This window comes from Equus quagga, chromosome 4, assembly GCF_021613505.1.
Source record: "Equus quagga isolate Etosha38 chromosome 4, UCLA_HA_Equagga_1.0, whole genome shotgun sequence".
NCBI classification, from domain to species: Eukaryota; Metazoa; Chordata; class Mammalia; order Perissodactyla; family Equidae; genus Equus; species Equus quagga.
Genome location: NC_060270.1, coordinates 102,534,676 through 102,548,328, shown reverse-complemented (window position 1 = coordinate 102,548,328; position 13,653 = coordinate 102,534,676). Strand labels below are relative to the sequence as shown.

The 13,653-nt window shown below is 35.1% G+C and overlaps 1 protein-coding gene across 1 annotated transcript in view; it reads right to left on the bottom strand.

The window, feature by feature from the left end:
- The window catches only part of SLC4A10 (solute carrier family 4 member 10), a 197,261-nt gene that overhangs the window by 123,158 nt on the left and 60,450 nt on the right, over positions 1-13,653 (bottom strand). Inside the window, exon 4 of the mRNA XM_046658900.1 lies at positions 8,455-8,593. Within this exon, the coding sequence (XP_046514856.1) occupies positions 8,455-8,593 (139 nt within the window). The remainder of the gene's footprint in view (positions 1-8,454; positions 8,594-13,653) is intronic.

Sequence of the window (13,653 nt, the reverse complement as noted above, 5' to 3'; positions counted from 1 at the left end):
CTTGCCGGGTAGGAGAGTGAGGTCATGGTCACATTATGAACGTGAATATCTCAAAGGATGAATTTCTTGCTGGACATTTTGAGATAGGATAGTATTGTGGGAAGTGTCTTGGACTAGCTGGGAATAGAAAGAAATCTAGGTTTTGTCCCTACTCTATAGCTAAATCGTCATGTGACCAGGGCAAAGTCTTTTAATTTCTCCAGGCCACAATCTTCTCATCTGTGAACTGATGAGACAAATTCAACACATTAAAACCTTGTCCAAGATCACCAAGCAGTGACTTTGTCAAACCAGATTCAATTCCAAGTTGTTCTTGTTTTTCTCCAGAGTCTGTGCCCATTTTCCACCATAATACAATTACTTCAGTTGAATTTATGGACTTTTTCAGTTTGAATGTCTTATGCTAATGCCTATAGTAGCAACAACTGATTTAACATTTGATTTTCATCCTTGTCTGGAACAAATCTCAAGTTGAAAAATGTTCTCTGTTCTCTTCTTCTGTTTTTACATTATCCACAGAGATGGCACCAAGATAATGGATATAACTTTTATTGAATCTTCTATCACCTTATATACTACTCACATATGATGTGGTTTTCAGACAAAAAGGTCAAAAGAAGGGAGTCATACAGCCACACTCATGCTGGTATTACGTTGACTGAAGAACCTTGGTTAGATTTTAAATCTAGTTTCCAGTCTATTGGGTAGTAAAGAAGACTCAGGGTTACAAAGGGTTATAATAATGTTTGATCAACGGTAGATTTCTCTTAATTGGAAAATGTCCTCACTTAATATTTCTGGAGCTATAGTACTTTCTGTCATCCCTATATGTGAAATTGCTTCAAAATGGAGTATTTAAAAATTTTCCTCAGGTAAGAAATCCTGAGAAGAGTGTTTATGTGTTACAAAAAATTATATTTTCTTAATTAAGTATAAATCTATAAACTAACCCATACAATAATATTGTTGGTAAGCTGCAATAACACTAATAATAAATTTATTTTAAAATACTCATGGGTTTCTGGATCTACATAAGATGATTAAACCCTTTCTTATAAGGAAATTTATAATTAAATTTTTCTTCCAGCTAACAGTGAAGATGATTAAATAAGTAACAAAGCATCTACGTCATTTTATCTCGGCTGATTTGAAAGTAAAAATTCAAATTTTAAGAACCTGAGAAGATGTGGGGTGTGTGTGTGTGTGTGTGTGTAGTTCTACACATTTTTATCCCATGTACAGATTCAGTAACCACACCACAATCAAGACGCAAAACTGTTCCATCACCACAAAGGAACTCCCTCATGCTACACCTTTACATGCTCAGTCCTCACACTGTTTCTGTCCCCTGGCAATCACTAACCTGTTCTTCATCACTGTAGTTTTTTTCATTTTGAGGATGTTCTATAAATGGAATCATATAGTTTGCAACCTTTTGAGATTTTTCACTAAGCATAATGCCCTTGAGATCCATTCAAGTTGATGTATATATCAGTAGTTTGTTACTTTTTATTGCTGAGTTGTATTCCATTGTATGGATGTACCAGACTTTGTTTAATCATCCACCCACTGAAAGATATTTGGGTTGTTTGCAGTTTTGGCTACTACAAACAAAGCTGCTATAAACATTCATGTAGAGGTTTTTGTGTGAACATAAGCTTTCATTTCTCTGGGATAAATGCCCAAGACTGTGATTGCTGGGTCATATAGTAAATGTATATTTAGTTTTGCAAGATACTGTCAACTGTTTTCTAGAGTAGCTCTATCATTTCACATTCCTTCCAGCGATGGATGAGAGATCCATTGTCTCCACATCCTCACCAGCATTTGCTATTATGACTACCTTTTCATTTTAGCTATTCTTCTAGGTGTGCAGTGATATCTCATAGAGCTTTTAATTTGAATTTCCTTAATGACTAATGATGTTGAATATCTTTTTATGTGTTTATTTGCCATATGTAGCTCCTCTTTAGTGAAAATTCTGTTTGAGTATTTGCCCATTTTTCTAACTGATCTGTTTGTTTTCATACTGTTAAACTTTGAGAGTTCTTTATATATTCCAGACATAATACTTTGTCAAATATATGGTTTGAAAATATTTTCTCCCTGTCTGTAGGTTCTCTTTTCATCCTCTTAACAGGATCTTTCACAGCACAAAAATTTTTAATTCAGGCAAAGTCCAACTTATGAACATTTTATTTCAAGGATTGTGCTTTTGTATCATGTCTAAAAACTCATTATGTAGCCATAAGTCCTGAAGATTTTCTACTATATTTCCGCTAAAATTTTCATAGCTGTATCTTTTACATTTAGATTTATGATTTATTTTCAATTAACTTTTGTGTATACTGTGAGGTTTAGATTAAGGTTAATTTTTTTATCATAGATGTCTCATTGTTCCAGTACTATTTGTTGAAAACACAGTTCTTCCTTCATGTAGTAGCTTTTGCCCTTTGTCAAAACTCAGTAGCTGTACTTGTGTTGGTCTTTCTCAGTTCCCTATTCTGTTCCATTGATCTGTACGTCAATCTGAAAAGACATTTTAAAAACAAATCCAAAAGGTATATACCTTCTTTTGGAACAAGTTACTTCAAATTGGGAGCTTAGTCTTCTAGAAAAAAAGAATGAAGTATCTAGGTGTTCCAAGTAGTTTGGTAGTTAAGATGACCAAATATAATCTATATGCATGGATGGTTTGATACAACCACAGGTTTTATGAGCATTAGAGGAGAAAGCAGAAGATACTTTCCATAAAAGGGAACCTATAATTACAAATATTAAGTTACTAAACATTTCAAGATTCAGAGCTTTGTGCCAGCTCCAGAATGATGCCAAAAGCTTTGAGATATTTAAATGAATATTTTTTAAATACTACATTAAAAATAATATATATATAAATACGTAAGTATATCTCCGTTTTCTGTTTTTTCATTCCACGTCATACTTCAGAGATAGAAATTAACAGGTCTGGGAACACACCAAATCCCGCTTCAAGATTTGTAGTCACTGAATATACTGTTAGTTGCAAAATGCCTAATTACAGTTAATGTCCTAAAGTGCTGCAATTTATTCCAGTTTCCCAATAAAATCAGCTGACATTTGTTTGAACAGCAAACCAAAGCAAACAAGAGTCTCACAGGCATGAATGAGAAGTGATGGACAAAGAAAAAAATCAAAATTGTAGGTCAACTTGCATGTCATTTTCTATGGGGAAGGGGTGGATTTAAACTGTGAACAGATTATTTTCATTTCCTTCCATCTGTCTAGATCCGTTTTCATCCATGATTAACACATTGGAATCTCTTTCTACTAAAAAACAACAACATAATATAGGTGTTTCATGAATTCTTTCAGGATTAAGTTGATGATAATCTCCTCTACAGCACTCACATTAAAAATCTACAAAATAAAATTCTTCTGCAAATTAGAAATAGATATTTCCCATAGAATTTAACTCTTTCTGTTTATCCTATTCCCACTAATTCAGTTTAGCTTTTCTAAGAATTTTATTGTCTAATTCTATCCAAATAGGAAGCAATGGAGTTACTATATTATCCAAAATTATAGCCTTGGGAGAAGTCATCAATTCTCAAATGAAAACATTCTCTTTTGGGTAGAGTTGGGGATACGGAGGGTGGAGGGGGAACATGAGGGCTAGAGAATAACATATGTAATCATAAAGTGCCTATTTTAAGGGGAAATGAAATATATCCAAACCTAGAGTTTACTGACGTTAGCTGTTCTCAATCCATATTATCTTCACATCTCATACTGCGCTGAAAAATACCGGTGACTTGAACTTTTACTAATTTTGAATATCAAATGCCTTCACAGCATCAATGAAATTGTTCTGATGGAATAATCCTTTTCCACACTACCATGTAAGTATCAGAGGCCTAACTGCTACCCGCTGCTTGGCCTCTTCTGAGCTCCTTTGTGGGAAGCACTTTTAAAGGGCAACCACAGCGAGTCAAGCACATTGTCTCCACAATTGCACAGCTGTGGTATCTTTGCACACTTTTCTATTAATAACGTTCTAAGCTATTTATAAGCAGGACATTGTAATTGTGTTGCTTTCATTAGCCCTTGTCATATGGCTTCTTTTAGGGTTTTTAAAAGTGAACAGCTGGTTTTCACAAACATTTATTAAATAATTATGATTCAAAAATTTAGCTTCAAAATCTAAAACTTTGCTCAAGTTTTACTTGGCAGCAACAGTGGGCATGAATTATTCAAGATGTGATATGTGACAGGTGCAGTGTGCTGATAAAATATCCTTTTTATTTCTACTATTAGGGTAGAAAATTCTTAATCCCCCCTGGAATAGCAATCAAAAAAAGGAAGTACTTCGAATGGTCATGCTAATAACTTATTAGAATTAAATTTCATTTGAAAAATCAAATGGAATCATGAATTAACTAAAATTAGCCTTTTTAGGTGAACGAGGGCAACCAGAACAAAATTACTCCTGCCACTTTAAAAGCCCCTACATTTACAAGTCTTCAATAAATATGTTCTGTTCTTCCCTGACGTATTGTATCTCAGCCAAAATTCATCTACCCTCCTCTTCAATGTCTGTTACTATTTTGATTGCTCATCAGATGTCTCCAGGAACCTCAAGCAGCTGCACCATGCATAAGGTTCCAGAAGCATGGCTAAGAACACGGGCTTTATCGAATAATATTGAAGAATGCTAATAAATAACTGGATCATCTATTTCATTCTTTATAAATAAACAGTAGTACATTTTGATGGTTTGGGATAAAAATGTTGTTCAAGTTAATCCGTTAGAGCATGATAAAATCCTACCTGCTTCACTGTGACTCTAGTATTGCTCTGGCACCTCCTGGCTTTATGGAAATGGGCAAGTTACAAGGAAGTTACCCATTAAAAGGAAGAGATCACTATTTGATCTGGAAGGTGAAAAATCACCAAAAATTTTAAGAATAAGGGAGTTACTCGTGCCAAAACACATATTCCAATCTTACTTCTCAGCTCTATTATGTAGGATGAGAGTAAAGAAATACAAAAGAAATGCTTTGAGGGCCCAGCCCATGGCATAGTAGTTCAGTTCGGCGCTTCAGCAGCCCAGGTTCACAGGTTAGGATCCCGGACGTGGACCTACACCACTCATCAGCCATGCTGTTGTTGTAACCCACAGATAAAGTGGAGGAAGATTGGCACAGACGTTAGCTCAGGGCTAATCTTCCTCAAGCAAAAGAAAAAGGAGGAAAATTGGCAACAGATACAGGAACATAACTGTTCCTCAGCAAAAAAGAAAAAGGACATGCTTCCAAAAAGTATTTCTCAGCAATAGATTAAAGAAACTCTAAGTAGCCAGAGTAGTCTAGTCATCATAACTACTACATCTCCTTCCTTCAAGTCATCCAAAAACACCCATTTCTCATAACCAGTTGGAGACTGATGCTGCTAGCTTTAAACAGGGTAGTTTTCACTTTAAATTCTCATCAACAACTCTTTAATCATGAAAGAGCAAAAGTTATATCACTAATTTGTGGAGAATATGATCATATATTGTTTTTCTGTCATCAAATAAAGAAGATGAGTACATGTATTATGTATTTAAGAAACTCCAAAGTACTTAGTTTTTGATGCAGTTGGAAGAAACAAATAAGGTAGAAGATTCTTAATCTTAAAATTTACCAGGTTATATGAAAACTATCTCAAATTTAGTGCTATATTTGAAATATTGCATGGGGCTGGTCTGGTGGCGTAGTGGTTGTTTGCACGCTCTGCTTCGGTGGCCTGGAGTTTGCAGGTTCAGATCCTGGGTGTGGACCTACACTCAGCTCATCAAGCCATGCTGTGTTGGCATCCCACATACTAAATAGAGGAAGATTGGCACAGATGTTAGCTCAGGGCCAATCTTCAAAAAAAAAAAAAAGGCAAATAGAGAAAATAATGAACAATTTGCCATAAAACAGGTAAAGAAAATGAGCAGTTTTCTCACAAGAATAAAATTAAAACATATGAAAAGATGTTGAGTCTTACTAATAAATAAGGAAATGTCAATTCAAACAATGTGACTTACTTTTCATTCATAAAATTGGCAAAAAATTTTAAAAGTTTGATGATTTAGTGTGGCAAGGGTTTGGGGGAAACAATCACTCTCATACACTGTTCATGGAAGTGTAAATTACCTAAACATTTTATGAAGGCAATTTTGCAACATCTATCAAAGGAAAAAAGTCTGCTCTCGGTACATAAGTTTCACTGTTAGAAATTCACCCTACAGGGGCTGGCCCTGTGTCTGAGTGGTTAAGTTTGCGCACTCCACTGCAGGTGGCCCAGTGTGTCGTTGGTTCAAATCCTGGGCGCAGACATGGCACTGCTCATCAAACCATGCTAAGGCAGCGTCCCACATGCCACAACTAGAAGGACCCACAATGAAGAATATATACAACTATGTACCGGGGGGCTTTGGGGAGAAAAATGAAAAAAATAAAATCTTTAAAAAAAAAAAAAGAAATTCACTTTACATAAATACCTACAAAATAATGCCAAAACCTATGTGTAAATGATCACTGTAGCAATGGTTTATAGCAAAAAAAAAAAAAAGAACAACCTAAATCTCTATCAAAACTGGCTAAATAAACAAAAGTTCATCCATATAATTAAATGCAATGCAGTCATTAAAAAGATATCAGTCATTAAAAAGGTTATCAGATAATATGGGAAACAGTCCAAACATATTATTAAGTGAAAAAAGTAAGGCATGAACACTATGTAAAACCCCTATTGTATAAATTTTTAAAAGGGTGTACATTTACATGCAGATCTAGGCATTAAAATTTTTATGAAAAGATACACAAGAAACTATTAACAGTGATTACCTTTGAAGACAGGTACTGTGAACAAGAGTAGAAGAATACTGTTGCTTTTCTATCTTTCTATACTTTTTGAATTTTAGATATTGACAGTTTTTTTTAATGTTAACAGAGATGAACTAGGTGATAGCAATTTTGATTTTCTTCTGTTTACTAAGTATTTTTTAAATAAAAGAGAGCTATGACGACGACTCAAAATAAATCAAACAGGAATTAACTAAACCAATGTTATTCATAATATTATCATGATTGACATTTAATTCCACACTAACTCGGAGTAGAATTAAGGCAGTGATTAAATGCTGCCACAAGTTTAATATGACCTGGTGGAGTACTGTGGCGTTCGGAAGGCTACTGCAACCTGAGAGCCACTGATAAATCTGTTCGACCTACAGAAAGAATTTCTAACAATTAGAGCTGTGTGGCCATGGAAGGAATAGCCTAACAAAACAGTCAAACCTGTGTCAGTGGAGGTGTTCAGGCACATCCTGCTCCCTCTTCCTAGAATCCTGCCTTTCTGCTTTTCTTCCTAGCTAACTCCAAGGGTCAGCTCGGGAATCACCTCCTCCAGGAAAGCTATCTTGATCCCCTGTTCCTTACCCTTGTGGTTTAGATCCTTGCTACTCAAAATGTGGTCCTCAAACCAAACACATCGGTGTGACATCACCTGGAAGCTTATTAGAAATGCAGGATCTGAGGCTCCATGCCTGAAGCCTACTGAATTCACATTTCAACAAGATCCCAGGTGATTTGTAGTCACATTAAACTTTGGGAAGCGGCGGGTAAATGAAAACCCTGTGCACATCTGTATCCCAGCATTCATTATACAGTATTTACAACTTTGTTTGCTTGTCTAAATCCCACATCAGACCATGAGATTGTTAAAGGCAAGATCTAAGATTTTGTTGATGTTATTGTTCTATTTCTGTTGCACCTGGCACATAATGTATATTCCATAAATGTTTGTTAAATAAATGAGCAAATGAGCAAGAAGGAATAAATGAAAAGCAAATGCAAAATTTAGCTTATTACTCTTTTATAGCAATTCATCAATTATATGGCAATACAGAAAAATTACAAATGACAGAAAAAGTAATTTTTAAGAAGTTATTTTGAAAAACCTCTATGTTTAAATGTACATATATCCTAGAAACACATTACAAAATAGTTTTATCTTCACCAAATAGTACATGAAATCCAGGACTATCTCCAAAGCCTCTTATCATGATGTTTGCCCTTTCTTTAAAAAAGCCCCACACTCAAATTATCATATAATATCACTAGTTTGGGCACAAGCCAGCTGCTGAAAAGACAGAAATAAATTACTTTTAGATTTCTATTGTTTTCCTGATGACACACAAATTATGCTACTGTTTATCTCTAAGACTGCAGCTGTTGCTGGCTCTGCATCACTGTTTACTATAATTACTGCCTTCAGATTTCATTCTGACCCATATCCTATTATAGGATATGCCCAGGCCAGATGAGCAATTTCAGAAATCAGCAGCACTCGTGGATGCTTGCAAAATCATGGCATTAGAAATCTCTTTTGCTAATAGCATGAAAATTCTTTAGTATACCTTCACCCTTCAACAAAAATCCTCACCTGGCTGTTTCTCGCCACTCGGCATCCTCACCTTCACGCCAGCAAATCTCATCCAGTTCTGTGAAAAGGTCATGAGGAATGTGTTCCTCATCATCATCCTCAGTTCCAAGAATAAACTGTACCCGCTGTGATGGGGTATCTATGGAAAATCAGAGCCATGAACATGCATTACCACGACTTCAAGCTTAAAATGTCCCAGTCATCCATTTCATCACCACTCTAAACTCACACCTCCTCCCCCCACCTGCCCGCAACACTCTCCCAGAGTAGGCTCGGGAAATTATAACTAAATTTAGCATTACATTAAGTCTAGCATAATTTGTAAGCATAAATATGTAAAATGTAAACATTTAATGTATATACATTATCAAAAATCAAATCAAATGTGATTATTTTGGATTATTTATAACACACATTATGGAAACTATTTCTATTTCTCACACACACATATACACATTTTCTCTCATCATATATATGCTATATTTTATGGTACTATTTAGAAGAGCAGACTATGATGAAATTCACTTATACCAAAATGATGCTGAATATAACTCATCAAAGAACCGCCTAGTGATGCTTCTTTGTAGTCACACCTGAGTCCCTCCTCTAATCTCTGGCAATCACCAATCTGGTCTCCACTGCTATAGTCTTGCTTTTTCCAGAATGTCATATAAATGGAAACTTACAGTATGTAACCTTTTGAGACTGTATTTCTTCACTTACACAACGCTTTTTAGATTTTGAGATTTATCTGTGTCATTGAGTGTATCGGTAGTTCATTCTTTTCACTGCTAGGTAATAGTCCACTGTAGCAATGTATCACAGTTTACTTATCCATTCTCTGGTTGAAGGATATTTAGGTTATTTCCAGTTTGGGGTGATTATGAATAGAACTGCTTGCCACAGTTTGGGAGAGCCACATCCAGGTGTTTTTCTTTATGAGGAAGACACCAGGGCAAGTGCTGAAAGATCAGTAATTTCACTCCCATCTCTATACCGTTGAGTGTGCCCCATTCCAGTAGCTATTACTTCACCTTTTTTCTAATCATTTCCTACTCACACCCAGACCTTTTGTTGGGAAGGGTCAGAAGCAAGGGAGAAGAGGACATTTTTATAAAATTTACAGAGACCCATTATGTCCCCCACTTTAGTTGATTTGGACCACTGTAGGGAGACTTGGCAAGCAGTGGACTCAAACAAGTGGTTATTATACTTATGATTTAAGACCATGTCAACCAATAGGAGTATCCAGGTGCCTAAGCCAGAATTAAGTATGAATTCCTGAGGCCCCTTTTTGGCTGGCCTGAGGATGCAATAAGGAGAAAGAATGATGCATCATACCCAAAAATGGTCATGGTGGAATCCTGGATATTCAAAATAAGCTATATAAACTCTTTTGTCCTAATCATTATCCATAAAGTGGCTGAGAGGAGATGATCCCTTTCTGGGGAAAGCCACACTCAGTGACCAAGCTGCTTTCCTAACAAGCGGACCAGCAGGAAATGAGGAAGGCAGAGTCACAAATCTTTTTATTTTGATTTTTGAAGAGCTCTTCCAACACTTAGCAATACCAGACGCCTGTGGATAGTAAGGAATGTGGAAGATCCGTAGGATACCTTGACTATCAGCCAATTGTTGAGTGGCTCTAGGGATAAAAAGAGCATGATTGTCTGACTGCAAATGGTTCAGAAGGCTGAATACATAACAGATTAGTTTCCAGGGTCACAATGGTGTGTCTAGAATCCATCAGTCAGACTGGAACAGCAACACCATAACCTCAGATTAGAGATATCTGCTGTCCTACTGCCAAGATAAAAATTTTTAAGTTCTTGCCTAGTTTCAACGTAAGGGCTAAAGGACTCTTCCAGGGCTACAGGCTGACCACAAGAATTTATCTAAAATTCCTTGGTTGAGTTTTTCATTCTTCACCAGGTCACTTATATTAGCATTGAAAACCCAATCTGGAGCAGTGAGAGCCCAATATTAGTCAATGCTTCATCTATGGTTTCCCCTTGAGTTTGTTTCTTCCCTAAGACTGACTGCCAGATTGTCAAGGAAATCCCCCTGCCTAAAGGAGAGTTAGTACCAATCATTCAGGCAGCTGTCTTTAAAACTACTTCCTGGTTCTCACCCTGCAAGTACCATACCGATTCCTCCTCATTAATAGGCAATAAAGTGGAGGAACATTTATTGCCTTGCTGACTACACAATTTGATTAACAAATTTGCTACCGATACCAATGGACTTCTCTCAAATCCCATTAATGATCCCATTAATCAGCTATAAGTCCTCCACACTTCTTCCTTCAAAAAGCCATGTCTCTTTCAGCATCCCTCATTGCCAAAACTGTCAAGAACTGTGAAAGGTGTCAGCATTTATCCTGACAGTTTTATGGATGCTGACAAAAGACAAAAGACTACTAGATCAGCAACAAAAGACAGCTTACCATTCCTGTTCTATAGTAAAAATTATTAGAAAATCTAGTAGGAAAAATTCCATTTACTTTAGAAGCAAAGATATAAGGTTATCTAGGAATAAATCCAATAAAATTATGCAATACATTTGTGATGAAAATTATAAAACTTTATTGAGTGATATAAATGTAGACCTAAATAAATGAATAAATGTATGTTAATGGGAAGGCTCAAGAGTGGAAAACTATCTTAATTCAATGTTATCCCAATCTGGTATTTTCAAATATTTTAAAACACAAAATAATTAGTAACAAGCAGTAATAAGTTAAATATAATAAGTTAAAAATAAATAATCATAGAGTGATTACTTAAATCTATAATATTAAATATTTTAATTGTGAAAATAAACTAATTAATGAGTTATTTAAAGGATTAGGTTATAACTAAGTCACAACTGAGAGGATTTCAGAGGTCAAAGGTGAAAAATATACATATAATATAAAATATAATATGCCATACTTTCTGTATAAATAAATGTTTGTGGTGGCGCCCTAGCCCCTCCCCACCTCATTAGCCTTCTCTTCTGCCACTCTTTCCCTCGCTATTCCATTCCAGGTACATTAGCGTTCTTTCAGATTCTTAAAAATACCATGCTCCTTCCCACTTCAGAGTCATTGCACATAAGTGTTTCCTCTAGCCCTCCTATATATTTTTCAGTGTCTATTTCAATGTAATATACTTCAGCAAGCCTACCTTATCAGATTTGCACAACACACACACAAACACACATATAAATACATTCATATGCAAACAACTAATTCAGGCACCTGTTATCCTAATTCATAGCACTATAAACTTCTCCTTTTTACACTTATCTCAATTGTAGTTTAAAATTTATTGTGCAATAATAAATTAAATATTTTAAATAGAAAATATTTCCACCTGCCAGAATTAGTCTCCTGGAAGGAGACAGAACCAAGTCCCAAGAGAGGAAATTATGCATGCAAAAATACTTTTCAAATTATAAAGCACTATATAAATATTATTGATGATGATTAATGTTGATGGTAATGGTAATAGTGATGTTATAATGATAATATAGGCCTGTCTAACAGAGAGATTTAGGATTTGAAGCAGGGAGAATGAGAAAATAATAGTACCATTAATTAAAATAGGGTTGTCAGAATGAGGAGCTAGGATGGTAGGCTGAGGGTTCAAAAGACAACTTTTAGATGCTGAGTTTGAGGTGATGATGGGGCAAACATGAAGATGGTCATAAGGCAGCTGGAGATTTGATTCTGGAAAAGAGGATGGGGTCAGAAGTAGAGATGTAGCATTTAACTAGAGAAGTCACATGATTACAATGGATGAGGATTCAGAAATGAAAGAATAAAGAAAGAAAACTCAACACTGGGGGAATAATAAGGTTTAAGATTTGGGAAGAGGAAGAGGAGTCAACAAAAGAATCAAAAGAGGAATAGCCAGATATGTAAAAAGATGGCTACATTAAACAAATATCTAATGAGCATCTTCCATTGGTCAGATACTATTCTAAGCAGTGAATTAGACTGATAAATAGAAAAAAATCTCTGCCTTCGGAGACCTTTCAGCTGATGCAGAGAGTAATATAACAGGGCCAAGGTGGAATAGGACTTTAGAAAGAACAGGAAGTCAATAATGTCAGAGGCTTTAGAATTGAAGATGAGAACAAAGAGCAACAGGATTTAGCTAACCTAATGTTCCAAAGCACTGAAATTCCAAAGAACATGTATTACTTTTAAAATCAGAAATAAATAAGCTTTTTCCATTGGGAATATAGATCATATTTTCAACAAATGGTTAGTTAAGAAAATCAAATTTAATAGTTATACTATGTGAGGAAAGCCACCAAAAGAATCATAATTGGAAACAGCAAGTTCATTAGCAAACTTTCATCTGTTCATTATTAGCTATGTTACTCATATTGCTTTAATTACACACTAATTAACCAAGGTCATAAATACATTTTTCCTAATAATAAATGAAAATACTCATCTTTCTTCATGCCTTGTCCAAAAGCTCTTTATTTTTCAGGCCCTTTCTGAAGAACAGTCAACAAATATGTTGAAAAATATATTTCTTATAACATAAGTATAACAACAGAAGTGAAGTGGGAAATTTCCATTTTACATATGTGGTCTTACTGTCATGAAGACCACAATCCTCATGTACTATGACATTTAGCTCATGGGAGAAGATTCACAAAATGTTTACCATAGGTGTTTCTGAATTAGAGACAATTTTCTTCCTCTTTATCCTTGTTTCACTTCAGATAAATCAATATTCAGATAATCTATCTTACAAAATCGTGAAACGATGACAAGTTTAACAGTTCTGTTTCAAATTCATATCTCCAGTCTCTTTGCAGCTGAATAATATTTTCCATCTTCGTTTGAACTTTAAAATTTTGCTCATATTATTTGAATGTCATATACAATCTGTTCATTTGGATTTCTCTATTTTAATTCATTTATATAATTGAAATAATATATTTATTATTACTAATGCTAATTAGTTAATTTTGTTAAAGGGTAACAGATTGATAAAATGAATGTTTCAGCTGAAGCATCAAGAACCAATAAGTATTTCTTTCCAAACGGGATGCATGAAAACCTAGTGATCTAGCTCTAACTCCTTACCCAAGCTAAGGCTATAAAAGGGTCATGAGTGAAAACAGTAGACACATTCTGGAGAAGATTTCTTCAGAGAAAGCTGTAATGTGAGTCCCAAGTCTACTTACTCCCCT